The sequence below is a fragment of the Aythya marila genome, assembly GCF_965140915.1.
Source record: "Aythya marila genome assembly, chromosome: 10".
NCBI classification, from domain to species: Eukaryota; Metazoa; Chordata; class Aves; order Anseriformes; family Anatidae; genus Aythya; species Aythya marila.
The window spans coordinates 12656717-12684553 of record NC_139051.1 but is presented as its reverse complement, the minus strand read 5'-3'; the positions used below and the strand labels follow the sequence as shown (position 1 = coordinate 12684553).

General features: G+C 56.1%; 1 protein-coding gene across 1 annotated transcript; it reads left to right on the top strand.

The window, feature by feature from the left end:
* The first annotated feature begins 31 nt into the window (after positions 1-31).
* TWF2 (twinfilin actin binding protein 2) lies at positions 32-27203 on the top strand. Its single transcript, XM_082767861.1, has 9 exons — positions 32-156; positions 10226-10303; positions 14816-14994; positions 16867-16962; positions 17840-17944; positions 23724-23849; positions 23934-24084; positions 24218-24339; positions 25040-27203. Exons 1-9 carry the CDS (start codon positions 132-134, stop codon positions 25205-25207), a joined length of 1050 nt encoding a protein of 349 aa, XP_082623987.1. The 5' UTR covers positions 32-131; the 3' UTR covers positions 25208-27203.
* The last annotated feature ends 634 nt before the right edge of the window (positions 27204-27837 follow it).

Here is a 27837-nt window from a genome sequence, read left to right as displayed (position 1 = left end):
CGATGGGGGCGGTGCAGGCAGCGGCCCCGCCCGGCTCCGGCTCCGGCTCCGGCTCCGGAAGCGGGAGGCGCCGCCGCCGGAGCCGTTTCCTGCCCGGGACGCGGCGGAGCGGAGCGGGGCGGCTCGGAGCCATGGCTCACCAGACCGGCATCCACGGTAAGAGGGGCCGACGGCTCCCGGGGATCGGTCGCCGCTTCCCCGGCGGAGCCCTCTGCGAGCCCCCGACCCCCTCCGACCCCCCCAGACCCCTCGACCCCATCCCCCGGGGCCGCGCCGCATCGCATCGCACCCGCGGGGACCGCGCCCCAGAGCATCGCGGAGCCGTTTGGGTGCCGGTGGCCGAGGCTCTGCTCCCCGCGGGATGCCGGTGCATCTTCGAGCATCTTTTGTCTGGCTGCCGCTTGGGGAAGGGGCTGCAACGCAGCAGGGCTCGGGCACGAAGCCGCCTTCCCGCTGGGGCGACGCCGTGGGCAGGGCGGGTTGGCTTCCCTGCAAAGCTGTGACCCCAAAAGGTGCTGCCCGTGGTTGGGGGGGGGGGACTGGGATGGGACAGCCAAAAGCAGCCGGTGCAGGGAAGGGTGGTGGCACAGGGGGACAGCATCCCACCTCCCCGCTGTGCCCACCAGCACCCCCGTCCTCCCACCCCAGCGCGGGAGGAGCGGGTTCGAACAAAGGGAAGGAAAGCAGGGCAAAGGGGTGTCTCCAAAACTTTGACATCGGATGGAGAAGGGGCGATTTCTGGGAAAAAAAATAAAAAATAAAAACTGGGGAGGGGGCTCCAAGAGGCAGCACTGATGGTCCTTGGCTCTGGATGTGATGGTGCACGTCTTGGTGGCGTTTCCCCCCTGCTCTCCGCCCGCTGGCTCGCTTGGCAGCATTAATCAGGACCAGAGGTGCTGCATAATTGATGGGAGCGGATCAATATGCCAGCAGAGATGGGAGAGATGCCGGCCCGAGCTGTGCCAGGTCGGGTGTGAACTTAGCACCGCTGCTCCCGGCAGGAGGACGGGCGGAGGTGTGCGTGGGCATCGCGGTGCCCTTCCTCGTGGCAAACGTCTGTCTGCAAGCGTGGTGAATTTACGGCTGCTGTCCCTTCGCAGCACCACCTCTGTCTCTCCTTGTGCACGTTCCCTTTGCCTGAGGACAGTCGGGAGCATCCTTCCCCTTGAGATGCTCTTGGAGCAGCCGCTGAGGAGCTCGGGATGGTGCTGAGGTGTTCCTCCTGCTTTGCCTGGGAGTGCTGGTAGCTGACAACGTTTGGGTTCGGACTCGTTGCCTCTAGTTTAAGGCCTGCCCATCGCAGGGAGAGCTGGCAGGGGGGAGGCAAGGTGGCCGCATCCCATTCCTGCAGCACGGTGCTTGGAAAACCCTGCCAGGATTATCTCTTTGGGTCACTGATGCTTGTAGTGCGTAAGGTGCACTGTCAGCAGCTTTCTGGTGGAAAGGGAAAGGGACTCGTGCTCCCTAGCGGGAGCAGGTGGATGCCCCCTGTACCGTGTTCCCTCCTTGGGGAGGAAATGGATGGACTTAAAACTTCCCTGCTCGTTCGGGGTTTTGGAGAGGGCAGCTTGCATTGGGTGGTCTCACTCCCACAGCATCTTTGATGTCTTCCTGGATGTGCAGGTCTCTGAGGCAATTTTGCTCATCCCTGATAACCGAACCGGCGTGCTGCTCTGGGATCAACATCAGCAGAAACAAGCAGCGGTGAGGCAGGCGGCCGTCCAGCGCTTTCTGCGGCGTTCCTCTTCGTTCTGCCTCTTTGTCCCTTTTCTTTGCCTTGGACAAAAGGGCCGATGGCTATCCGAAGCCGCTCGCTGCCTGTGCTGTGCGCCCTGTCCTCCAGGCAAAGCAGTTTCCTCTCTGCCTGAAGCTGCCGGGCGAGCACCTGCGACGCAGAGCTGGGTCAGAGGCAGTTGGCACATCGGGGAACCCCACAAATGGTCTGGGTGTCTTTTGGTCTTCCCTGCCCTGGCACAGCGGTCGAATTAACTCCTTCCCTTGGCAGCAAGCTGACTCGCTCTCAGATGAGAACTAGCAATCCCACTGCTGCTTTCTTCTCCTCTGCTGAGCGTCTGAGCTCTGCTGTTTGCCAAGGAGGAGGGATTTTTCGGCTCTTCCCAGTTTCACAGGCCTCGTTGTGAATTTTTTGGGGTATGCATCGCTGTTTTTTGTTTTCTTTTCCTCTCCCATTTACAGGAAGGCATCTGCCACCAAGGGGAACTAGGGTGGCACACCCCAGCCAGCTTGGGGGGCAGGTGGAGCTGTGGGGCACCCCCAGCAACAGGCAGAGGTGGGTGTTAGGTCTCCTTCTGTCCTCAGCTTGTGGCTGACGTCGGTGCCACCAGTCTGCCTCCAGTTGCTCTTGCTCTGTAGGAATAAAAGCTTTGTTTGCTGCATTCTGGGTGCCTCCAGCATCAGAGCATCCAGCGGGCACCTGAGGAAGACGTTGTGGATAATCTACCCAGCTCCATCTGTGAGCCCAGCTTTCAGTGGCAGCTCAAAAGCAAGAATTTGGTGTAAGTGGCACAGGGGAGGGCTGGGTCTGAATGCCTCAGAAACTCGAGTGACCTCCTTTTCTCTGCACAGCTGGCAGCAAGAAGCAGGCACACCACGGGACGTGGGGCAGGAGGAGCATCACTGCTTTGCGTGTGCTGATTTTTTGGGAAAAAATATTTGGTCCTGGGGAGAGGGAGGCGATAGTGGCACTTGCTGGGATTGCTGGCACACAAGGGCAAAGAGCTGCAGGTTTGGGGGGCTCGCCAGGGCTCAGCCTCTTGCCTCTGCGTTAAAGGCTAAGTTTTGAGGTATCTGTGGCACCTCTCTCAAAGGTGCTGGTGAGAAAACTGGGCTGCCATGGAGACTGCCTGGCTGGGGAGATGCCATAGAACAGAGCATCTCAGTTGGCAGGGACCTTCGGAGATTATCCCCTCCGACTGCCTGACCGCTTCAGGGCTAACCAAAAGTTAAAGCATATAATTGAGGGTATTAGGAAGCTGGCAAGGGTTGCTGTGGGTTTCTTGTGGCTGGAAACCCGCTTTTTAGCTACTATGAGGATTTACTGAGTAGTTTTGCTGTCTCTTCTGCCCAGAGTTGTGATAGATGGGGACAGCACTCCCTGTCCTGGCAGGACTGGCCGTTGTGCTGTAGTAAAGAGGTGCTGAACCAAGGCTTTGGCATGGGTAGGAAGTTACCCACTAGTTTTTGGTTGCCTCTGGGTGCTCTTTCTTAACCTCCATCCAGAGAGAAAAAGTTACTTTGGGGTGATTTTTTTTTTTTTCATTTGAAAAGAGAAGAAATCAGTTTTGTAGTTTCTGTGCGAGACTGCAAATGCGTGTGTTCTGTCAAGCAAAAAACATAAAGTTTGCGTCCTGCTCTTCTTGGGGAGGGACAAGATGTGGGGCTGTAGGAGCATGGGGATGACCTGCCCATGCCTACATGTGGTGTCCACCACCTGCTTGTGTGTGTGTGTTTGGGGGGGTAATTGTGAAACTGGAGAGCAAATGAGGAGCATAGGCGTATCTCCTGTCCTGCTTTGCTTCCTCAATACGCTGAGCTCAGAGAGCTGGACCTTCCTTGGCTGTGTCCCCTCCCGGCCTGCCTGAAGCTGTGAGCAGACCCTGCAACACCACACCTGGCAGGGGATGGCGATGGCGTGGCTTTTGGGCTGTCCCCTGCCGATCCCCAGCAGGTCCCTCTGCCTGGCCACGCGGCCCTGGAGGGACCTGAAGGCTGCCCCATTGCTTGGGGTGACGGCAGGTGGCACGCGAGGCAGGTGACAATCAGCAATGCCCCAGCTCCTGGCCTTGCTGTGCTTTGCAGCAAAGGCCAGACAAATGCCCTAGGCATATGCTAAACGTGGAGCAAATGCCCCCATGGCTCAGAAAGCACAGAGGGAAGCTCTCACCCCTGCAAACGTTCCATCCAAGCTGTAATTTTGAGGATGTGTAAATAATTAAAGCCCCTGAAAGCTGTGGAGAAGAGGAAGTCCCTTGGAAAGTGTGTGTAAGGAGACTCTAAATGCAATGAGATCACTACCAGGCTCCTGATACCTGCTCCAGTGCTCCCAGTTGTGACTTTGCTCTTGGGAGAGGGGGAGAGAAGAGGAGCAGGGACCAGCAAGGTGATTCCGTGGGTGAGGCAGCAGCGTGCTTTGCTCTCAGCAGCTGCATCGCTGGCTGGTGGGTGACTGCCAAATGGGTATTGCTGACCCCAGGGTGGGAAGGGGGAGGCCTGGCTCTGATCAGAAACTGGGAGATGCTGGAGTGGAGAGAAGATGGCTTCCCAGGGACACGCATGGAAAATTAGGTGCTGAGAGGCTTCACAGGACCGAGCAAGTGGCTGGAGGAAGTCCCCAGACAGGATTTGCAATATGGCCAGGACTCATCCGCACAAAATCCTTCTGTGGAGCAGAGCCCAGCATCACGGAAAATTGGAACAAGCTTTCGTTGTGTCCTCTCTTGCTCAGAATGGCTTGCCCTTTCATTCTATTTTCTTCTGATGTCTGTAGCTTTTTCTTTTCCCAGATAAAAGAGTACATGCAAGGATATATATATATATTTATGGCGAGAAATAAAATCCTCTTAGTGCTTCAGCCAGCCAGCCAAGCCTATCACTGTGAAAGCGCTCAGTAACAAGCAGGTTGAGCAAGCAGGTGGTGCACGATGGAGTTAGGCTGGAATGAACTGAACAGGAGCCCTTGTAGCAGCAGCAGCGATCCTGTGCCTGTGGCAGTTGTGCACTTCCATGGGGTTGGCCTCCACGCCACATGGGGAACCACGGGTGCTGTGCCCCTGGCCAGAGGGGCTGCGGCGCTGAAAGGGAAGCGGCCGCTTGGAGTTGCTTCAACTTGAGGATTATGTCTGGAGGATGAAAGATTGATGGCCGGAGGCTCGGGTTTCCTGTCAGGAGGACGAAGGGGACTCAGCATATTCAGAGAGGCATCTGTTTCAGGGAGCATGTATTATTGATCTGGGAGCACTGAGCCATCGTGTAGACGGGGGGCGAGCGGGAGGGCTGAAGCACGCAGAGCTTTGGGGTGAGCACGGAGCTCTGTCACCTCCATCCCCAGTGGGTCAGGTCCCCCAGGGCTCCCCTGGGTGCTGTGCAGGCAGCAGCTCTTCTAACACCATCACATCAACAGGGGGAGACCGGCTGGCATCACACAGCAGTGCCTGTCCCTCATGGTTCGGGCTGCTGGTGATCCCAAGGAGAGGGAGCAGAGCTATGGCGTCATGCCTTGGGCTTTGTTACAGCCCAGCTCTTCTCAGACACACTATTTGGGACTGCAAACGTCGGAAAGGATCGACTTTGGGGTGTTGCCCAGCCTCTCAGCATTTTCAGCTGATGAAAGACGTCAGGCCCAGCACTAAAACCTCTGCGGGACAGCCCCGTACCAGAGACGAGCAGCCCCGTCAGGCTGCGGGAGGCGCGTTCACCGAGCAGGCCCAACAGCGGGGCCGCCGTGCACGTCCAGCGTGTTGTGCTGACAGCTGAATGTCTCAGCACATCGTGAATGCAATGTGGGCAGCTCGTCTGCAGACAGATGGATGAGGGGAGGTGTTGCATTGCTTGGGCTGGCCAGAGGCAGTTTCTGGGCTCACCAAAACACGAGGTGCAGGGGGAGGCACGGGCACTCGCACCATGCTTAGCCTTCTGTGAGGCTCCTGGTCAAAGTGGGCTCTCTGTGAGGAGCGTCCATGGCAGGGCTTTGTTGGAGAAACACCAGAAGGTTTCTTCAGATGCCATTGAGCCTGCCCTGCCTCAAAGCAGCAGCATCCCCGGCCAGTTTCTGGAGGTGTTTCAGGCTGGGCAGGGATGGAGGCATCATGGCTTGGTCATCTTTGTTATGAGACTTCCCAAGTGCTGAGGTGGGACCTCAGATCATGTGGCTGTTTGGGTTGAAAACCTGGTACAGTTTGCTTCTCACTATTTTTCTTCTCTCTGAGCTGACTGACCATGGTTCCTTCAGGCTTGCCCTGCGCTCCGCGCTCCCACAGCTGCCATCTGTTGGGTGCTCACGGTGTGCCTGCGCCTTCCTCCTTGCACGATGCCGAGCCTGGATGCGTTGTTCCTGCTGAGCCCGAAGCCTCGTCAGCACCAACTAACACGGCTGTGCTTGAGAGCCACGCTCTTGTCTGTGCCTTGGCGAATGACTTTGCCTGCAGTGACATGAAGCAATTAACCTGCATCTGGCTTGCAACCCAGCGTAACCCTCTCTTCTCTGGAGTGGCTGGACCCTCCGTCCATGCAGGCTGCTCTCCTACTGTGGTATTTTGCTTCCTATTGAGTTTCATCCTATTTCTTTTTTTCCAGCCTGTTTCTCCAATCTACTGCGAGTACGGGGAGTTCTCCTTGTCTTCCAGTGCACACTTGCACCTCCTCTAGCTTCCCAACTTTCATCTGCTGAAAACGCTATTACAGTTGCCAGAGCTGATCATGGAAGTGTGGACTGTAACCGGACCCACAGCAGATCCCCAGGAGTTCTTGCTTGATCCAGCCTCTAGTAACTTTCAGAGTGAGTTATTGGCACAGTTTTGTGCTGGTGCTCTAAGGGTTCACCAACACCACAGCTTTTGAAACTTCAAGACACGTAGCAAGCTGTGATCCTCGCCCCCTGCTTTTGCCTGGCCTGCAGGCTGGTGGCTCTGCTGGAAGAAGTTAGGTTGCTGTGATGCAAGTTGTCCTCAAGGGATCCCTGCTGGCTGCAGCCCAGCGTGTTGTTTGTTTCGGGACTGATGAGTTGTTCCGGGGTTTTCCAGGAACCCCTGCTAAGCGGGTGAGTTTGCTTGCCCCTTCCCCTCCCTCCCTTTCTAAGGCAGGAGGTGTGTGCAGCCTGTCCCCATCTCAGCTCCATTGCTTCTCCCTTCCCTGAGGTGCAGCTCTGCAATCTGTGCAGCTCGCAAGCTCCAGCCAGCTGGAAAGCACCTGCCTCACCTGAGCGCTCTCTAAACCACCGTTCCCCATGGCCGTGCCCTCTTTGCCGTGGGTATCAGCCAGGCTAGCTGCCAGGCTCGCCCCAGCAGCCTCGTCACTGCGGGGATTGGTGCAGATCCTGGCTGATGTTGGGTGTGCTGGTGTGTGCCCAGCTTCTCCTTCCTCTCCTCCTCTCCCACCTTGTCTCGTTGTCAAATGCCAGTAGGGAAGCCTCAGGAGTAAAGCCAATTCTTGTGATTTACCCTGCCTGGCCTCTTCCCATCCCGAATGGGGAAGGTGTAGAGGTGTGAGCACAAACTGTGATTTCTCTGAGGAACTGCCCACAGTAAGGATCTTTTCTCGGCTTGCCTCCATACTCACCCACCTCCTGCCCCTCTGACCTCCTGTGGCTCCAGATGCCTTGCAGATGCTCTTGTTTGATTACATGCAGGGTTTTCAGCCCTTGAATTGCATCCTAGAGACTCACCTGCTGTCTGTGTCACCCCACACCTTGGGGCAAAGGTGCTGCTCACCACCATCTCCAGGGTAAGGCCTCTTCTGTTCACCCTGCTGTTCTTCCAAAGCAGGATGTGGACTTTCATATTCATATTTCGGGCACGCAAGCTGTCTCATCAAGTCTGCTATGCCAATTAAGTCATAATCATGCTGTAATGAAACAGTGGCCGAATTCATGCTGAAAGCCTTCACAGCTAGCTTGTTCCTCTCCCTCTTCCCTGGGTTTTGCTCTGTGTTGCAAGAGACAGAAGGGAATGTCAAAGGCACCCCAGTGATTGTTTTTATTTAATGAAAATTACTTTTCAGCAGAATTAAAGAACAGAAATCTTTTTTTTTTTTTTTTTTTTTTTTTTTTTTTTTTGAAGGTTCTGATGCTGTCTTCTCTGGGAAGTGCTCCTCCTCTTGGCAGACCTTGCGGTGCTTCCCGTTGGGCCGTAGGGTCCTCTGGAAGCATGCGTGCGTTTCCTGTACCTGCTTAAATCCTCCTGTCTGTGCAGAAAGTGCCAGTGCCTGGCCTGTCAGTCCAATGGTTTTGGCCAGTCCCACCATTTCCAGGTGCAGGAGGGGTATACTTCCCTGTCTCCTGGCTTTCCTGAGCCCTGCACGCCCCTGGCCTCTAGAAAGGGTGGGTCTCTCTGCAGGGATTTGCAAGCCTGTTAGCACCGCAGGGCTTTTGTCTCTCTTCTCAGCAGCTGATGCTGTAGGAATATCAAAGGCCAACGTTGTTATTCCCTTTCTCCTCTTTTGGCAGTGCCAGAAGTGAAGCTTAATGCTTATTAGGACCTTTGGGCTCTTGTGCTAGGCTTCCTGGGTGTATAAACCTCTTTCTCCTCCTCTTCCGCCCTGGGAGAAACCTCTTGTATTTGCAACAACCACAGATGCTGCCGGAAGGAAACAGCCTGTCTCATCAGGGAAAGGGCTAAAAATAACCGAGCTGCCTTGGGTGGTACTGGTGGGAGCGGGCTGAGCAGCGAGCTGCTGCTGGGAGAAGAGAAAGGGCTGAGCAGGCGTGCTGCAAACCAGGGGAGCTGCTTCCCTTGATGCTGATAGAGGGGGAAAGAAAGGGTGGTTTTTCTAAAATGGTCCTGCTCAGATGTAATCTCTGGGTTTCTATGTGACCTCTGCTGTTTGCAGAACACCATTCTGGGAGCTGGTTCCATTCGTGCCTTTTTCTCTGTGCAGAAGAAGGGAAGGGAAAACCTCAAGATCTCTGATCAGGACGGTTCTTGAGCTGGTGAAGCAGATGCAGCTCAGATTTGTCACACAGAAAGGGGGGAAACCAGTCTGCACCAGCCACACTGCTGTTGGCCCACACAAGCTGCGGGGCTCTGTGAGATATCCCCTTTCGGTGCTGCTGCTGGGTCCAAGCATGGGTCCTGGTGCCCCTAAGTGGGGTGTCTGCCTGGGGAGAAGCATCTCGTACCTTTGCATTGCTGTTTTCTGCAGTATTTCTAGTAAGTGCTGGAGCTCTCTGCAGCTTTCAAGTCCCAGGATGGGATCTTCCAACCAGGTTGCCCTGGAATCAACACCCCGAGCGGGTTCCTGTTTCTTTAAAATGGGTGCACAGAGAGCAAGGCTGGGGAAAAAGATGTGCCCCAGCGTGAAAGGGTCTGGTATATGGGGTGTGTGGGTGGGAGGAGCGAGCAGGGACCTGGCTGGAGAGAAATGCAGAGTCTGGGTTACACAGGGGTGCCTGATGGGGGCTGAAATGAGTGAGTGGCTCCAGGGGTCCTCAGGACTGTTTGCACTTCCACATGCTGCCCTTGTGAGCCTCCTGGTGCCCCTCCGCGTGACAGGCAGCCCCTGACTGCCTTAGCCTGGCTTCCAGGTGAGGTTCAAACCCTGTCAGTCCCAGCTCTCCAGGCAGGATCCCTGCAGACCTCCCACTCTCTGGGGCTGGGAGGTGCTCTGTTCCCTGGGGCTCTGCTCTCTGAGCTGCATCTCTTTGGCGCTGCCTTTGCCCGAGGGCCTGCAGGTAGAATATCCCTGGTGGGGTGGGGAGATGTGAACCCATGGTGCTTCCAGGTTGAGTAATGACACCTGCGGGCTGCCACCTAGATATCTGTCTGCTGCCAGAGCCTGATGGTCCCTTCTGATGGGACAACAAAGCTGTCTGTTCCCAGCAGTCAAGGGAGATAAGGAGGAATGTGGCTCCACACCGAGTTTTCCAGCATCCTCGTAACCAAAGCCCTGCAGGCTCTGGGGCAAAATTTGCAGGGTGCCATCGTCTGCCGCTGCAGGTTTGCAAGCGGGGAGCGCCCTGAGGTTCCTTACCTGCTGGAGGATTTCAAACTGGTGTCTCTGGTTTGGACCCATCCTGGTGCACGGCATCGGGCCTCAGCAGCATCCCCACTGTGCATCGTGAGCCCTGGCCATCAGAGCTCCGCCTGTTGTGACATCTTCCAGCCACCCTGTATGCAAACCTTGCAGCTCTGTAAAGTTAATAAACTTGTCACTTGAGCTCTGCCCGCCTGCACCAGCCAAGCCATCATCTAAATTTGGGTGATTATGTTCACCCAGGCCAAGTATCAAGTTATCTGGATCACATGTGCTCCCAGCTGCTATTTAACTCCGAAGCCTCTGGGCGACGCAGCACTTTACTTCCACTGATGAGGCCAGCTGTTTGGATTTTGTTGTATTACTTTTATTAAAACTCTCTTGGCACCAGTGATTTTTTTTTTAATTTTTTTATTATTTTCAGTTTCTCTCCTGCCAAGTTGCCTGTCCCCACAGCCCATCAACGAGCAGCGCCTGCTTTGTCTGTTAAATCTGACCACAATGTTTCTGGTTCTTTCAGCCACCACGGAGTTAAGGGACTTTTTTGCCAGAGCCCGAAATGGTTCAGTTCGGCTCATCAAGGTCGTCATTGAGGACGGTAAGCCACATTTTTTAAGTGTTTTGATTCACACCGTACCAGCTCTGTAATTCGCCTCTCCTCCTTTCTTTCCTCTTTGTCACCGTGGTCAAACGTGCCAAAGAAGAGCTTGCATTTCTGGAAACACCGTACAAAATCCTGCCGGGGCTTCCTGGCACACAGCAGCCCGCTGTGGGGTTGGGGTGAAATACAAGCATAAAATCCATGTGAGCTGGTGAGCGAGCTCTTGGCAGCGACAGCCTTAGAGCCTGTGCCAGAGCGGCTTTGCTGTGCTACTGAAGCTTGGGAAAAACAGTGACTTTGCTTTCCGCTGACTTTGGACCAGCTCTTCTCAATGCTGGTGCCTTCTCTTGCTAAAGGGAGTCGCTGCTGGGTGCTGGGCAGCTTTTACTGAAGCGTGTGGTTTTGGGGAGCCCAGCGAGAGGCTGCTGTGCTGGCACAAACACAGGAGAAGGGGGTGGCAGCCTCCCAGTGGAGCAGCCCATGCCCCTTGCAGTGAGGGAGAGGGTCCAAGGACGTTCAGGAGCAATGCGCAGCCAGTCCCACGGCTGTCCCGTCCTACTTGGATGTGGCATCCCAAACCAGGCAGGCAGATGCCTTGCCCCAGGTGCAAGCAGAAGGGGGCAGGAGGCTGTGCTCGGCCCTGTTCGCAGGCTCCCTGCAGCTCTTTAGAACAGCTGCGGGGGCTCTTCAGTGCCCCCAGTTCCAGCATCTGCTCTGTTCTGCTGCCACTGTGCTGCCTGTAGCCCAGTTCGCAGGCTGTAGGCTGCCACCAGCCTGCTTGCCCGTGGCCCGTCAAAAGGTAACTTTGGCCTCAATATTGATCAAAATAAGCAAGTGGAATGATGCACTGATTTAGCATCCCAGAAGGGAACCTCGGTGGTGTAGGTTTTCTGTAGCCTCCGCCTGGTGCAATTACATATGAATGACTTGTTTGGCAGGGAACCCACCGAGGTTAGTGAGCTGCTGTCACTGGTTACGGCTGGGCCATCGGGACCAAGGTGGCATCAGCCAGTCTGGAGTTCAGCAGCCGACTTCACGTCTACACCCTGCCTCCTTCTGGTGCCTCAGCACCGCGCTTGGGGGTGTCCCACCCCTGTGTCCAGCTCTTTGTGTTTGGCTGAATGGTAGGAGCTGGAGTAAAACAAGCAATACCCCCCAAACTGCAGGCGTGCGATCTGTGCTTCAGCCTGGAGCTGGATGGTACTTGGGGTGGCAGTTGTGAGGAGCCTGAGCAGCCCTCCGAGGGGCTGGGAGGTGCAGAGCCCCTCCTGGAAGAGCGATGTGGCCCGGGCTTGGAGCACGGGGGACACGGCAGCAGTGCCACCACAGAGTTCACCGGTGTTGGCTTCATCCTCAGCAAGACCACTCCTTCCCTGTGTGCTGGGATGCTACATCTGCTTCACTGGTGGGAGCCAGGAGCATCTTCAACAATTTTGCTCTCTTGCCACCATTTGCTTTTAAAAAACATCAACCAGGGTTCTGTTAAGATAAATGACAGAAGCCCAGCCTGCAGTTAGAGCGCGAGGCCTCGTGCTGTTGGCTTTGGGTTGTGGCTGACGACAGCAGCGAGGAAGACTTTTTACCATCAATGGAAACCACGTCCCACCAGCCCTGCTCTGGCTGAATGGGCTATATTTATCCGTGTGATGTGTCATTGTCAGCAGCTGCCTCGTACGCCAGCCTTGCCTGGCGGTGAGCAGGAGAGCTGCGAGTACCTCTGTGCCCGAGGGGCTCCGTCTGCTGGGGGCAGGTCAGCGGTGGTCCCACCAGCCTGGTTTGGGGAACCTGGGGACAAGTCACTTAGCCCCTCCGTGCCACCGCTCTGCTGCGTGATGTCGGTGCAAGAGGAGCCTCTTGCTCTGCTCATGGGCGCAGAGGAGCCTCTGCCCTGCAGGGCAGGGCTGTGGGGGATTTGGGGTGCTTTGGTGCATCAGGAGTGGGTGCGGAGAGACCTGAGTGAGGACCTGAAGGCCATGCAAGCTGGACGTGCCAAACACCCACAGAGCAGTGACACTTCCTTAGCATCATCTCGGGCTGTCGCTGTGAGCTCAGCTCCTTGCCGAGGCTCAGCAATGTTTTCCTGGCCCGAGAGTGACTTGTGGTCCAAAACATCCTTAAATGGTGGGGGAAGTCTGCTCTAGTTGCTCCAGGGTGTCCGTGGGTTTCGTGACATGCTTTGCTGAGTCCTGCCCCAGCAGGTTTCTGGTTCTTGGCACAAAAGTGGCGCTGTGCAGTAGTCTTGCAGACTCCTGTCTCCTGTGATGTCCCCGTGGGGACCAATACTTTGCACAGACATTTCAGAGCAAAGCTGCCTGCGTACAGCTGAGTGCTGGGCACCTCTTGAAGGTCAGCAATGCTCCCGGGATGCTGCAGAAAGAGGTGGCAACAGTCTCCATCACTGCCAGTGCTGGTTTGGTGAATCGCTGCAGCTTTTAATTTCCCTTTTCTGACGCTTCCCAAGCTAATGGGAATGCCAGCCGTGGGAGGCTGCTGCAGCGATTGCCTTTGCTGCAGGGGCTAGGGAGGGAAATTTGCCCTGAAGGGATCAAGCTGAGCTGCAGAGCCTCAGTGGGAGGAAGCAGAATAAGGCACAGAGCAAATGAAGGAGGCTGAAAAGGGAGATGCTGCGGATGGCCCTGTGGAGGGTGCTACCTGGGGATGGTGGGCACTTGGGATTTGATCCACAACTCTCCCCTTCTTCAGCAGTAGCAGAGGTGCTCTCTGCTCTCCATCACTCGCTGCTCGTGGCTGCTCAGAGCTCCTGCCCGCACCGGCTTTGAGGAGAGGTGATGCAATTCAGGAAGTCCTGTGGGCTCTGCAGAGAGAAGTCAGAAGTGCAAACACACTTCTCTTTTTTTTTTTTTTTTTCTTTTATTTTCTAAATAAGTTCCGTGTTTCCCAGATTCTGCCAGCTAAGACAGTCTTTCCAGGTATCCAGCTCCAGTTTGCAGGACTGGATGTGGGTGCTGCTGCTGGCACTGCTATGGCATTTTTGGCATTTTCTGCCTGGGGAACACCTGGATGCTGCTGGCTCTTGAGGACCCTGCTGGATCTGGCTCAAACACAGCCCAGTTCACTTGTAGTGAATTTATTGGGCCTGATTGCCTTGTGCATAGGATACTGGGACACCTAGCAGATGGGAATAGTTAGGAGCTGCCAGTAGGTTTGGCCAGGTGAAGTTTATTGTGGCCTCTGGGCACCTACGTCTTGGGGCTTTGCAAAAAGCCTCATCCTTTTGCATGTCTGCTTTGTGGTTTTGAAGGGTACATTGAGGTTGCTATGTTTTTTTGTCCTTGCTTTTTCCAAACAGGTGGTTTTGTTGAAGGTAATGTATTTTCAATACCCTTTTCTGTGCTGAAAAGTGCAGGCTGGCAGAGCTGCTAACTGTCTTGTAGCTTGAGGCCTCTTTTCTTTCCTGCAAATCGGGTGGGGGAACACTTGCTAAAAACAGCTCTTGGCTTTAGGGTGCCCTGCAACCTAGGAGCAGACCCCCAATGAGTGCAAAACCTCACTGCTGCACTTCAGACACGCAGAAACTTGCTGTTCCTGCCTTATAGGAGCTCTTGTGAGTAGGCTTTGGAGAGAGCAGACAGAAGCTAGCTGCCTGCAGGGAAAGCAGTCTCGGTGGAGGAGTTGGCTCCGAGGTGGTGGGGCCACATCTGCTGCGAGTGTTTTGAGTTGCACTTGTTGTTGTTGTTCCTGTCATTATACCCATGAGGGCCCTTGCCAGTAGCACCTGGCTCTCCTGCACAAATCATCACAGCCGTACAGGGCGGTGTTTTGGAGGGAAGGGGGGAAACTGCTGTCTGGAGGGAAACACCCCTGGCTGATAGTGCTGCAGGGTGGGAGTAAGTTACCCCAGGCCTGGAGTGGCAAACCCTTTCTTTATTCTCTGATTTGATCCTCTCTGATGTTTTTTTTTGTTGTTGTTGTTTGTTTGTTTCTGTGATGCTCCAGCACCGCACTGTCCAGCTTGCTGTCCTCTTGTTTGCTGCTTCCAGCCCCATCGATGCTTGCGTAGCAGGGAAAAAATACTTTCCGGACACTTGAGATGCTACCATGTGCGTGAAATATGTAGGTCACTTCCAGAGACTTGGGCTCTCCTGGCAGCACAACCTGCTGCAGGGGGGCACAGTGGGGACCCCAAGCTCCTTTTCCCCCCAGAGCAGGGGTTTTGACATATCTTAGGTTACAGGGCATCTGGTAAGAGCAACTTTGGCTCAGCTTTGGCTCATCTTCCCAGCTTGCTTGGCTTTTGCTATGGGCATTTTTATTTTTCTCAGCACTCAGAATCCCCCCTGACGTGGTTCCTTGTGAGGTCCTCACCAAGCCCAGCTGAAGACAGAGGAGGAATGTGCGTGCTTCAACACCTTCATCTGGTTCTCCGCAGAACAGGGTTGTTCTCAGCGCTGGAGTCGCAGCCAGCCCTGGCCGAGCTGTTCAGCAGCCCTGGAGGTGAGCTAAGCCTGGCCTTTGCATAACGCTGTCTTTTCTTCCTTCTCCTTCCAGAGCAGCTCGTTCTGGGAGCGCACAAAGAGCTGTCCCGGCGCTGGGACATGGACTACGATGCCTTCGTGCTGCCCTTGCTGGATGAGCAGCAGCCATGCTATGTGCTGTATCGCCTGGACAGCCAGAACGCCCAGGGCTACGAGTGGCTCTTCATCTCCTGGTCCCCTGACAACTCCCCGGTAAGCTTCGTTCTCTGCTCACCTGTGCACGAGGATTTGTGGCTCTTACTCCTCTGGGAGCAGAGGGCAGCGAAGACACGGCTGGAGGTGAGGAGTGGAGGAGGTGTGAGCCAAGGCAGCCGCCTTTGCGCTGAGCCTGAGGAGGAACATTCGCGCCCTCCATCGCTGCACCTCAGCTGAAGAGAAGCAGAGACCACGCAATTTGGGGACGGGAGCGTTTCTTAAGACAGCAACATGTGCAAGATCGCCTCCTTGTCCTTGTGGTGCTGTGTGATGATGCAGCTGGGCCCGGGGGGTTGTAGGTGCCCTGCTGGGAAGGGGACACCTCTGCCCTGGCCCAAAACACCACTAGGAAGGGTTGGCTCGTGGGGCAGGCTCTGGTACCAAGTCCTCAACACGAGACCTGATGTGCTGGAGCTCATGGCCCACCTCCAGGCCCTCGCCTCCCCAGCCCAAGCTCTTGGCTGTGCCTTGGAACTGGGCTGTCCCCAAAACCACCCTTAAACAGGCCGTGAGTGGCCGCTTCCCTTCGAGGTGCATAACTGCAGGGCAGCAACGACACCTGCTGGCTCTTGGGCTGTTGGTGGTGTTCCTGCAGCGTGGTGGCGGTGTCCCTAGGGCCTCTCACAGTCTGGAAGACTTGAGAGAGAGTTTGCTTGTTTGCCCTTGTCAGGAAGGTGACACCTTAAGGCAGCCACAGAGAGATGGTACAAAAGGACAGAGTTGCATTGGATGCTAGCATAGGGCACTTCAGAAGCATGGTTTATGGTTTGGAAAGCGCTGTTTTGCTGAGTGTATCTCCCCGATGGGCTTCCAGCAAGCACAAAATTGCCCTGCTGCATTGACAGCCACGGTCATTGGGTGGGTATTTGACAAAATGTGGAGGGGCTCATTGCAGAGGAACTGGGGAGTGCTTGCAAATGTTCTTCCCTGAGCAGGGTTTTGCAGGAGAAGTGCTGGTGGATGGAATCAGCGTTTTGCTTTATCAGCAGGAAGTTTTCATTTGAAATGTGTTCCCTTACATCAACCCAACAACAACAAAACCAAACCCCTCAGTACCATTCTCTGTACGTTCATCACTGGTTGTTGGTTCACAGGTAGGATTTTCCAGCTGTGTTCCAGGGACAACGTGTCCAATGTATCCTCAGGAGCTTTGTTCCTCATAGAAGCACTGGCTGAACCACACGACACCTTTCGACAGGGTGTCTGTCTGCTTTTAAGGGCCTCCAGCACTATTTGCACCTTCTCTCACTCAGGTGCCACGAAGAACGTTGTGACTGATGTTCCAGAGCTCTGTGATAAGAAAGTGAAGTACAGAATAAACCAGCGGGCTTTGGATTGAGGCCAGAGCTTATCAGGGCTGTGGCATGTGTGTGCATACCTGCGCAGTCGCAGAAACAGAGCTGATAGTTTTCCTGGTGGCCCTGTGCCCACTCTGTACTTAGAGCAAGCCCTGGAGCTGGAGATGCTGCAGTTAGAAATGAGGCTTAGGTAGAAGTCAGGGGTTGTTTCCAGGTGGTTTTGTAGTACAGTTTTCTGTGGTGCAGGTAGCTACTGAGAGGTTTCTGCTCCAAGGGAGAACCTGGATTCTCTGCATCGGTTCTGGTTTTGTGTGTGGGTGTGTGTGTAACCAGAACAGCCCACAGTTAACGAACGTGAAACAACAAGCATGGAGGTAAGGTTGTGCCTTGTGCCACAGAGTTCCTGGAGCTGAGATTGTAACCAGGCAGGCTAAACTTTGGGAAGGCAGTGCTGCAGCCATCGCTGGGCAGGGGGGAGGCTGAGCACATCGGGTGCATCTTGGACGAAGGTGATGCTCTCCAGTCCCACCACCTCCCTCTGACTGTGTTTGCTCTCTCCCTCGTTCCACAGGTCAGGCTGAAGATGCTGTATGCCGCCACCAGAGCAACGGTGAAGAAGGAATTTGGAGGGGGGCACATAAAGGACGAGATGTTTGGAACAGTTAAGGTACAGACATGGTTCTTGCAAAGTCACACTCCTCTCTCAAGCCTGTTGGGGTAAAAACTGAGCTTCAGGAGCCTACCCAAGACTCAGTGCTGAAGTCAGCTGGGGCATGGGGTGCTGGCATTTGGGGAGGGCAGCGCTGAGGTTTTGCCCCTGCTGCTTTGGTCTCCTGGAAGTTTGCTGCCACTTTGTGTGACAAGGGGTTGCCTGTTCAGGCATGGAGAGGCTGCAGAGGTGGCAAGGTTGGCCGTGATTGTGAAAGAAGTGGGAGGAAGGCTCTAGAGAGGTCCAGACCTTTATATTTAAAGAGAAAAGAAGTGCCACGCAGCAGCAGCGTCACTCCAGCAGAAGGCTGTGACTGCACTTCTCTGTCTGGCAGCAGTTGGTGGGAGGTTCCCCTCCCATTTTCATAGGCTTTGTGCAGAAGGAACTACATTTTAAGGGCTTCTGAGATGTCAGACCTTTTCTAGGTCTTAGGGTACCTGCACTGGTACTGATGGGAGCCACTGAGCATCTCCAGCTGCTGCCACCCTGCTCCCCTGCCCCGCTCTGCACTCAGGCTGTGATCTCTGTCTTCCCTTCTTGCTTTTGTGCTGATGAGCTTTGCTCATCGTCCAGAGAGGCCACGCTGCTGTAGCCGAGGTTACAGGTGTGCTGCAGGCATCCAGAGTGGGGTGGGGTGGCCTGAACAGGCAGAGCTTAAATCAAACGTGGGATTTGCAGGGAGGTGTCTGCGAGCATAACTCGGACCAACCTTACAATGCCAGAGACAGGCTCAGGAGCTCCGACACGCCATCGGGGCTGGGGTCACATCCAGCCCTGCCCTGCCCGCTGCGTGGCAGTGACCACCCCTGATCCTTCCCTTCCTGTCTTCCTGCAGGAGGACGTGTCCCTGAGCGGCTACCAGAAGCACGTCTCCTCCTGCTCCGCGCCCGCCCCGCTGACTGCAGCCGAACAGGAGCTCCAGCAGATCCGCATCAACGAGGTGCGCGTCCTCCCGGCCCTGCTCCGCGGTGTTGGGCTTCCCGGGGGCCCAGGGGTGAGCGTGTCTGGACTGAGCTTGGGGCTACGGAAGTGGCTCGTTCTTACAAAGCTTTCTCACACCCGTGCTCTTTAGTCTGTTCCTGAACTTGCCGAAGTGGACCCTCAAGTGTCTGTGTGGTCTCGTGCTCAATTTGATGGTGTAAAGAGGAATTTCCAGACTTTTTCCTCACTAGGACACAAGCTCAGATATCTGCTTTGCTTGCTGCAGTTGGCAATTAGAAGACGGTTTGAAGGCTGAAAGCAGGCAGTGTTATCTAGTCTTTAGGTATTGGGGCAAAACCTGGAGTTGAATGTGAATCTGGGGGGAAATCAGGAAGAATTCTGGCTCATCTTTTGGCTGCAGAGGTGTATGTGCCCATATTCTTCCTCTGGGGCTACAAATATGAGGGATGCAGCCCAAAGGGCAGAGGTCTTAACCTACATTTTTGTGTGTTTTTGGTGCTGGAAGGAGGTTTGGAAGCGGCACAGGGCAGGATGGGTGCCAGGCACACCTGTAACACCATGTTGGTTTCCCAGCCAGCGCCGTGGGGCACCCGTGCCAACCTCTTCGTGGTGCCGTGGAAGCGCTGGGACTGTTCGTGGGGTGGGAAGGCCACCTAGAAGCTGTGTTTTGGGGGAGCAGAATTTCATTGGGGTGTCATGGAAAGAGCATGCCTCTCTTCCTCCTGTGCTGGGTCTTTGGAGCTTGCAGGGGGATCGGGACAAGCCTGGGAGACACGGAGCCCAGCAGTCTGATGGGGGTGGCAAGGACAAGGTGGGAGAACCACCTGTGGCCAGTGCCTCCCCCAGTTCAGTGCTGTTGTTGGTCCTCCCCTCCCCACTCATGCTTTCCCTTACAAACTGGGAAGGGTCTAACCAGGTTCTGGCCCTCTTTTTGCACAAAAGGGTAAGAACTGCATCCTTTTTTCTTGTATGATGTCTAAAACCTCCTTTCCCCGTGAGCCTGGAGAACAGTGGGGTTTGTTGTCCTGTGGCGTGACAGCCACAGCTGCTGGTGTGGTGCTGTGGCAGACGAGATGAGTGGTTTTTGGGAGACCCCACCAGCTATGGGTTGGTGGAGTTGTCCCAGCTCCCATCCTGCAGGGGATGGGCAGGATTTGTGCTGGAGAATCCAAGGTGCTTCCCATGTTTGAAGGAAAGAGAGGTGCCAGTGCCTTGAGATAGCAGCTGTGGACTCTATCATTTGTTTTGTGTCTCCTTTGGGCTTCTACAGTCTCACTTGTGCCAGCTTCTCAGCTTGCCAATATTGTAGGATTAAGCGCTTTTTCTTGGCTGTGTCTTGCAGGGTAAAGTGGCCCAGGTAAGTGTTGCTCATGGTGCATTTTTTTTTTTTTTTTGGTGCTTGATCTGCTCTGCTCTGCTTCCCACCCTCATGATTGCAAGAAGTGGCTCCTGCGTGAATGAGCTGCTGAAGTTTTGGTTGGTTGGGTTTCATTTTAAAGGTACGCTGTCCCCTGTGTAAGCCTGCACCGCAGGGAGCGGGCATCTGCGTCTAGAAAGAGAGGGAAAATCAATATTTTGCCTGTGAATTTAAGGGTGCAAAGCACCTGGATGCTCAGGTTGCTGAAGTCTGTGTGTTGGTGCTGCCCCTGCTTGTCCCTTCGCCCCTAGCAGGAGTTCCTGGGAGCTACTGCTCCGTGGCCCAGTGCCATGCTCGCTTCCCCAGGGTGGCAGAGAACTCCTGACTCCGCAATAATTTCAATTTACAGCCAGTTTCTGGAGCAGGGCGATGCAGAGGAGGGGCTATGTCAGCAGCTTGCAGCCTGCAGCATCCCGTTCCGTGGTGCCTTGCGTGGACGTGTGCGGTGCTCCCGAAGCAGGGTGTCAGCAGGCTGTCCCGGTGCAAAACCCCAATCCTGCTGCTACACGAGGGCCCCTGGATAGGGGCTGCAGTGACCACATGTGCAGCTCAAGTGCCGTGCTGCTGGTTTGCATTGACTCTGCAGCACAGCAGCGCTCGGGAACCCGCTTTCCTCCCTTCCCTTGCTGAACCCCACACCCTGCACGTACCCCTGAGTCTGACAAATCAATCAATCAATCAGGATTTTGGCGGTGACACAAGGGACACTGTTTCTTTAAAAGCCACCTGCTTGCAAGTGCTTTGCTGTGCATGTCGTCCCTCCTTGCCTGGAGTCCTGCTGTCGGTGCATTTTTCATCACTGGTCTCTAACCCTCCTGACGCGCGCCTGCCCGAGGTGCCGGCCACTTTTGCAGTTTTCACCCCAAAGGCGCCCGTATTTCTGGCTCACTGCAGCTCTCTGGGATCCCACAAACAGCAGTGGGAGGCAAAAGGCAGCAGCAAAGCAGGAGGGTGGAGGTGGCGGCTGCATGACAGCGGCTTCAGTGCCAGCTCAGCAGCCTTGTACACCGAGAGAGGAAGGAATCAAACTGCAGTGCACCTCTGCAAGCAGAGTTTGGCCCTCGCAGGAAGCTGCACAGCCTGCTGTAAAGCAAGATGCCCTGTGAGCTTTCACCTGTGATGCGGGCTGCTCCTGTGGTTTGAAAACTGCAGAGAAAGAGGTGCTGTTGTGAAGCTCTCCTCCTCCTCGGTCACTGGGTGAAGGATGGTGGGGGGGTCTCAGGAGTGTGCCGTTTGCTTTGGGTTTGTTTATTTATTTTTAAACAGTCACAAAATGCATCATTCCTGAGCTGGAAGCTGTCAGCAGCCTGTGGCTTTTGAATTGAGGTTGAGAAATCTTAATACCTACAGGTAGAAGTATTTTTCTAGAGGTACTCGGAGGCTTCCAGGAGCCAGGTTTATCGAGTGCTGATGAGCACGCAGACAGCGGCCCTTGTTGGAAGGAGATCAAGAAAGAAAAAAAGAAACAAAAGGAGGGGGGGTGGGAGGAGAAAAAAAACTTCAGAAAAGGAGGTGAAATGACCCCCAGCCAACCCCACAGCCTGAGGGTGCCACTGATGGCCGGGCTGGAGCTGGGACTGCGGGTGCAGCGTGCCCTCGGCCATCCCTGCGCACACCCTGGGCTGTGGCAGTGAGGAGGGTTTAGGTGAGCCTGGCCCTGATGCTTGTGGCTTTAAAAAGGGGCAGGAGCAGAGAATGCTGTGGCGAAGGCGTGTGGCAGAGTTAACGTTTCTAGGACAACCCTCAGCCCCTTGGGGTTTTCTGACTTGAGCGTGCTTAGTGTTGAAGCGTTCACCCTTCAGTCCTGCTCGTCCTCCCAGCCTCGTTTAACTTCCAAGGTGTTTATCAGGGAGAAGCAGGAAGGTCTGGGGGTGTTGGCAGTGGTAAATCCCAGGTGCCACACATTCTGCAGGGTAGGACAAGGTGAGCCTGTTCGCTTGCCCTGCTTTTGGTCCCTTGTTGATGCCCGTGGTGTCCTCAGGGCTGGAGAAAGCAGAGCTCGGGGGCCAACCAGACCTCCTGCTTGCCCTCACCGCTCAACCCTTGAGTAATTATCCCCCGAGAGCTGTGTGCTTACACCCAGCTACCTCCCTGCTTATCCTCCGAGGCGCTTAGCTTGGAAAGGAGCTTGGGCATTTTGTTCTCCCAGACCTTTGGTGTTCTCCTGTTCACTCTCACCCAGCACGCTGTGTGGAGGGGGACAGCCCCAGCCCTGTTCCTGCAACTCCTTCATCTCCACGTCCTGAGCTGGGACCACCTGGGGCCACCCTGGCTGCTCAGGAGGTAGGGCAGGGGTGGAGATGTCCCTGCAGGTGCTGGCTACGAGTGGGCCTAGCAGGGAGGGCTGGGGACACCACGCTAGGGGATTCTCCCTTCCATCCCTCCCCGCTGCTGACGTCTGCTGTGTCATTTTTGTCGCTCTTCACGCCTGCACCCAGGACCTGCCTTCCCTGGCTGCCAGCAGAGACATGGTAGGCCTCCACCCTCCCAGCATGTTCCTTTCCCCCTCCTCGTTTCGAACGAGCTCCCCCGGCCTGTCCCCGCCTGGGGTGCTGTTGACGGTGTCTCCTCTCCCCACGCTCGCAGGGCTCCTGCTCCCAGGACTCGAGCACGGAGGTGGTAGGCTGCTCTGCCTGCTCGCTGCTCTGTTCTCCTGCATGCCCCGCTCCCCTTACCCTCTCCTCCCTCCGTCCCGGTGAGCCGAGCCCCTCGCTCGCTCCCCCGGGATTGCCACCAGGCTCCCAAAACCACTCCCAAGGGACCTGGTGACAAAGGTCTGTGTTGAACTGAGATAAAAGCCGGGGATAGAAGCGGGAATCATATCCCTCTTGTGGTTTTTTTTTGATACTTCAAGACGGTGATGGGTGCCCACCTGGGTCGGGTGGGCTCAGCATGCACCCAGGCACCCGGCACCACCTTCCCAGAGCTCTGGTCCTGCCGGGGCTGCTGTGACAGTGTGGTGAGCAGCAACCCTGCAACACTGGGGGAAGGAGCCAGCGTGGGGAGCTCTGCACCAACAATTGCAGCTCTTGCACGTGCCCCGAGCACCATCTGGTGCTAGCCAGACCTCAGGCATGAGCTGCTCACGTGCCAAACTTCCCTGGCTGTCTCCGAGCTGTATTTGAGACTCTTGCTGTCTTCTGAATTTGTCTTGGCATGTTTTGATATTTTTTTTCTTCCTTATCTCCATCAAAAAAAAAAAAAAAACCAAAGCCTTTTTCCATCTTTGCACAAAATCCCCTGAACTGCTCCCAAAATGAAACCAACCCCCACTCACCGCCGAGCCTCCAGGTCAGCGCTTGCCCGGCCGCTTGCCCCTGGGGCAAATTGCTTGCCTGGGGCTGGGTGGGAAGAGCTCCCCTGCCCTCGGTGTGACTCCGTCTCCCTGTATTCTGTGGCAGATGGTAGGGGGCTGTTGCTGCTGCCCATCGCTGGTAGAGTACCCCGGCCCCGAGGAGGTACGCCGTGCCTGCTGCGTCTTGCTCCCCGCTCCCTCGCATCGCCCGGCCGTGGCAGCCCTGCTCAGGGTGGAGGTGCCTGGGGTGATGCAGCCGCTCCGGGTCTCTTCCTCTCTGCGGAGGGTTCGGTTTTCTGGAAAGGGGGTCTGCAAAGCAGGGCTGCAGCCTCTGCTTGCCAGGGTTTGGCGTGAAAAAGGGGACCTGTCTGAGCTGCGGGTAGCTCAGGACGCACAAAGCCGAACGCTGTGATTTCAGGGCTCCCTGCCCTCCTGGCGCACACATTGCAGCTGGAAAGGATGAGAGGAACATGCGGTGGGGTTGGTTACAGCACCCCTCCCCGTCCCCTGCTGGGAATTCACTGCACACAGCCTGGTGCTGGGAAGCCCTGGTGATGCTAGGGGCTGGTCGAGGTGCTCTGTGCTAGGAGTAATTGTTCAGGGGGAGAGAGAGGGCAGAGCTGGGGGGCTCCGGAGTGCCTGGGGACAGGCTCCAGGTGATTTCCACACTCTGAGAAGCACCGCAGCCCTGAGGCTGCCCAACCTCCTAAATCTTAGTGCTGCATTCCCAAGTATCACCTCTGCTTGGGAGCTTTGCTCATCTCATCTGCTCCCAGCCAAGCCTGTGTATTTGCAGGCAGCTCTGGGTCAGGCACCACAGGTTGGCAGGGCGGTCCTGCCCCCAGGATCCCTTCCGTGGGAGGGTAGGGATGCTCCCAGCCCCAGCGCGGGCAGGTTTTTGTTGTACTCTGTGCCTCCACCTCCGTGGCCCCAGCAGAGGCAAGCACAGGGCCGCTGCTGCACCGTGGGGCAGGTGCAGGTGTCTGGGCTCACCCGGCACGCACCAGTGGCCTGTGCCACCCTGCCCATCCCTGCCCTGACACGCGGGGTTGTTTCTGTCCCCAGGTGAAGACAGAGATCAGCGTGGAGAGCAAGCACCAGACCCTGCAGGGCCTGGCCTTCCCCTTGCAGCCGGATGCGCAGCAGGCTGTCCAGGCACTAAAGCAGAAGAAAATCAACTACATCCAGCTGGTAAGTCCCTGCTGCCTCTCTTCCTACCCACTCTGAGCGCTCCTTGCCGCAGCGTCTTGCTCCCCATCCCCTTTTATCAACCAGAAGCTGGATCTGGAGCGGGAGACCATTGACCTGGTGCACACAAGCCCCACAGAGATAGCTGACCTGCCCAAGAGGATCCCCCAGGACTCAGCTCGCTACCATTTCTTCCTCTACAAGCACTCGCATGAGGGAGACTACCTGGAGTCTGTTGGTGAGTCACTGGTCCCCTGCTCCTCCTTCAGGCTGCACTGGTCCCTGCCCTGCCTGCATCTCTAACGGGGATCTGGCTGCTCCTTGGCTGTGAGCCTGGGCAGTGCTGTGAGCCCCCCTCCTCTCTCTTTCAGTGTTTATCTACTCCATGCCTGGGTACAAGTGCAGCATCAAGGAGCGCATGCTCTACTCCAGCTGCAAGAGCCGGTTGCTTGACACTGTGGAGCAAGATTTTTGTCTGGAGATAGCAAAGAAGGTAAGTCCGAGCCACCTGGAGGTGGCTGAGGAACCTGTGCAGGGGAACGTGCTGCGGCCAAATCAAAGGCGTGTCCAGGTGGCAGCATTACCCGTGGCTTTGACTGGGGCCTCTTTCTGAGAAGTCTGAGAAGCCTCGAGTGTCACTAGAGTTGTTTCAAAGTGGCCTGGACAAAGGGCTGGAGAAAAAGAGGAACAGTCTTGTGCTGAGCTGTGCAACCCAGGCCTGATAGGTGTCCCAGTGTCTGTGGTGTGAGGCCCTTACCCAGCGGGAGAGGATGGCTTTCCCTGGCCCAAGAGGTTTGGGAGAGTGAGATGACCCAAACCCTTTCTCTCGCAGGGCCGTGGCACTTCTCAGTGCAGAGGGAGGCCCCCTTCACTTCTGCCTTTTGTGCCCAGACCATCAATTAACTCAGAGAGGATTTTGCGTGGCCCTGAGGGGAGCAGCCTTTTGGTGCCCTCAAGGCAGGGGAGGGGAGGAGAAGGTGATGGAGCACTGGAAGGGGCTGCCCAGGGTGGAGGTGGAGTCCCCATCCCAGGAGATATTCAGGAGACACATGGGCATGGCACGAAGGGACTTTAAGGGACTTTGTAGGTCAGCCAGTGGCTGGACTTGGTGACCTTCAAGGCCTCCTCCAGCCTAGGTAACCGAGACGGTGGGGCGGGCTTGGGGGCCACTAACGCTGTGTTGCTGTGTGCAGATTGAGATCGATGACGGAGCTGAGCTGACGGCCGAGTTCCTCTATGACGAGGTGCACCCCAAGCAGCACGCCTTCAAGCAGGCCTTCGCCAAGCCCAAGGGGCCCGTGGGGAAACGGGGACAGAAGCGGCTGATCAAAGGCCCGGGAGAGAACGGCGAAGACAGTTAGATGTGGACGGGGCAGGACCGGGCAGTGAACGGACAGCATCCCTATGGCATTTCCCGGCTTCCACCTCTCCGCTTCCAGGCCTTTCTGCTGACCTGGGGATCTTTCCCCCCATCTCAGCCTTCCCCCTCGCCCCCTTTTTCCTTTCTCATTCCTTTTTGAGCATCAGGACGGGCTGTTTCACTCGAGGGTAGAGCAGTGGGGAGGGGGCAGGTTCTAGGTGTTTGTGTTGCTTTCCCCCTGTCCTTGTGCAAGCCCTGGGGCAGCTGGAGGAGGATAGGAGCAGCAGGGCCCATGTCCCCAGCCTGCTCTGGTCCCACCTGGGATCACAGCTGCTGCCCTTGCTTTCCCCCTGGTTTACCTGCACCAAGTGAAGGACTCACCTGCGAGCTGCTCTATGCAAAGGAAGGAGGTGACATCTGGCATTGACTTGGTAGCTGAAAACGTGAAATGCTTCTTTCCCTGCTCCCCCTTCCTACAGACTTTGCTCACCACGGCTGTGTGTGCAGTCCTGCTATGCAAGTCCTGTGGTCATCCAGGCCCTGCCAGGCTGCAGCCAAGCCCCCGTGCCTCCAGGGTGGGCTTTGCTGCTGTGGCCTCAGCGTCTGGCAGGAGAGTTTGTCTCTTACCAGAGCCAGCCTGTGTTGTATCAGAATTTGAATTTCAGGCAGTGCAGATGTCTCTTCCTTTCCCCTCTCCTTCCCCCATGTCATACGGAGCAGCCCTTGTGGCCAGAGCACTGGAAACCAAGCACCAGCTTTTGTTTTCCAGCTGCCCCGCTCTCGATGCTGCTTGTGGCTGCCTTGGTGGCTCCCCCAGAGGAAGGTGCCCCCCCCAGCCACCCTGTGCTGCTCTTCAGCCCTGCTCCAGCTCCCCAGTGCCTCCCATGCCGGGGTGGCTGTGAAGCCCCTCAGGTCTGAGCTTGGTCCTCGGTGCTGGCAGGACAGAGAGGGGCAGATTTTAAGCCTGTTTTTCACAGCCATGCATGCAGATGGTGGGCAGGGGAGGAGGAAGGGCAGCACCTGGCTCTGCTTCCCCTTCTGATCATTCTCTTTAGGTGGAAAAGGATAAGGTGGAAGGCCTTCCATGAGTTTTAGGTCAACTTGACCCTGGAGCAGGGTTACTCTGCCTTTTGGAAGTGTTTGGATCCCTTTATGACCCAACCCAGATCAATTCTTTTCCCTTGGAGGGAGCTGTTACAGCCTGGCCTCAGCCCTGACCCTACTGCCCAGGCTGGGTTAAGGGTGGGGGCCGGCTCTGATTCCATGGCATCCCTGCTGCCTGCACCATCTCCTTGTTCTTCAGCCTCCCCCATTTGTTTCATCCACCTCCCTGTGTTTTACTGGCATGGGGGGGTGGTCTTGGTGTTTGTGGTGTGATTGCGAGCCAGCAGCAGGGGCTGGGGCTGGCCTGACTCTGCCCTGATCCTCAGTTTTGTCATTCCTGGGAGAAACTTCTGGTCCTGGCACCTGTGGGATGGAGGGGATGGACGGACAACTGCAAGGAAACAGGGGGGAAGGTGGGATAAAGCCCTGAGCCTATCTTCAAAATTCTGTGGGCTACCCCAAATCCTGGCGGGGGGAAGGCTGGCAGCCCTGGCACGTCCCTCAGCAGCTCTGCCCAGCCCGGGGGCTGTCCCCTCTCCCGTTCCTTGCTGGGTTAGGGCACGCTGCACATCCCTGGCCACCAAGGGCTGAGGTCAGTGCCGCAGCTTTGGCTTCGTGAGGGGATTTTGCGGGGGGAGCGTGCCTTGCTGCTGGGTACTAGTGAGGTCTCAAGAGCTGCCTGCCTTCCCCCCTGCGCTCTCCAGGCGCTGGAAACACCGGGGCTGTGCCCCCTGCCCTTCCCTGCTCGCCGGTGAATGTGCCGACGTTGCCTTGACCACGTTGGGGTGCTGGCTGCAGGAGCCGTGGTGCCCTGGCAAGGTGGGGTGTGAAGCCTGGGGGGAGCAGAGCATACTGTACTGAACGCTGTATTTTCTAAAGAATAAAGTATTTTTAAAACAGCCTGCTGCCCTGCCACTCTTTGGGGGCTGCTGGAGTCCCCACATTTGCCCTTGTATCAGGAAGTGAAGCTTCTCTGATGGCTCCAGCTCAGCCGTCTTGTCCCCTTGGTCCTCCCCTGTCCCTCTGGAGAGGGAATTGCTCAGGTGCTGCCAGCCCTGAGCGAGCAGCCGTCACCCCCTGCAGCCTCCTGTGGTGCTCAGCCCTGCTTTCCCTTGCCCTGTTTCATAGGTGCACCCATCCCAAGCAGCTTTTGTGCTGTAAGCTGGGGCTGGGGCAGTCCTTTTGTACTCAACAACATTGTAATGCTGGATCAGGCCAGGGGATGCTGAGCTGAGATCAGTTGGGAAGACTGTCTGCCTGCATCCAGGACCTCCTGCATGACAGGTCCTCCACCCCAGCCCCGGTCAGAGCTGTGCACTTTTTCCTTTTCATAGTCTCCAGTTCTTATTTCCAGAAGTAGTAAGCTGTCCTCTTGACTCCCCTGTGCATTTTTGGGTCATTCAAATAATGATGGTGTGTCTCCAGTCAGTTGGCTCTGCTCTGGGTGCTTGCTGCATGCTGTGCCCTGGTCATGAACCCTGCACCCAGAGCAGGTTTGCCACCCTGTGTTGATCAGCTGCTGGTGTA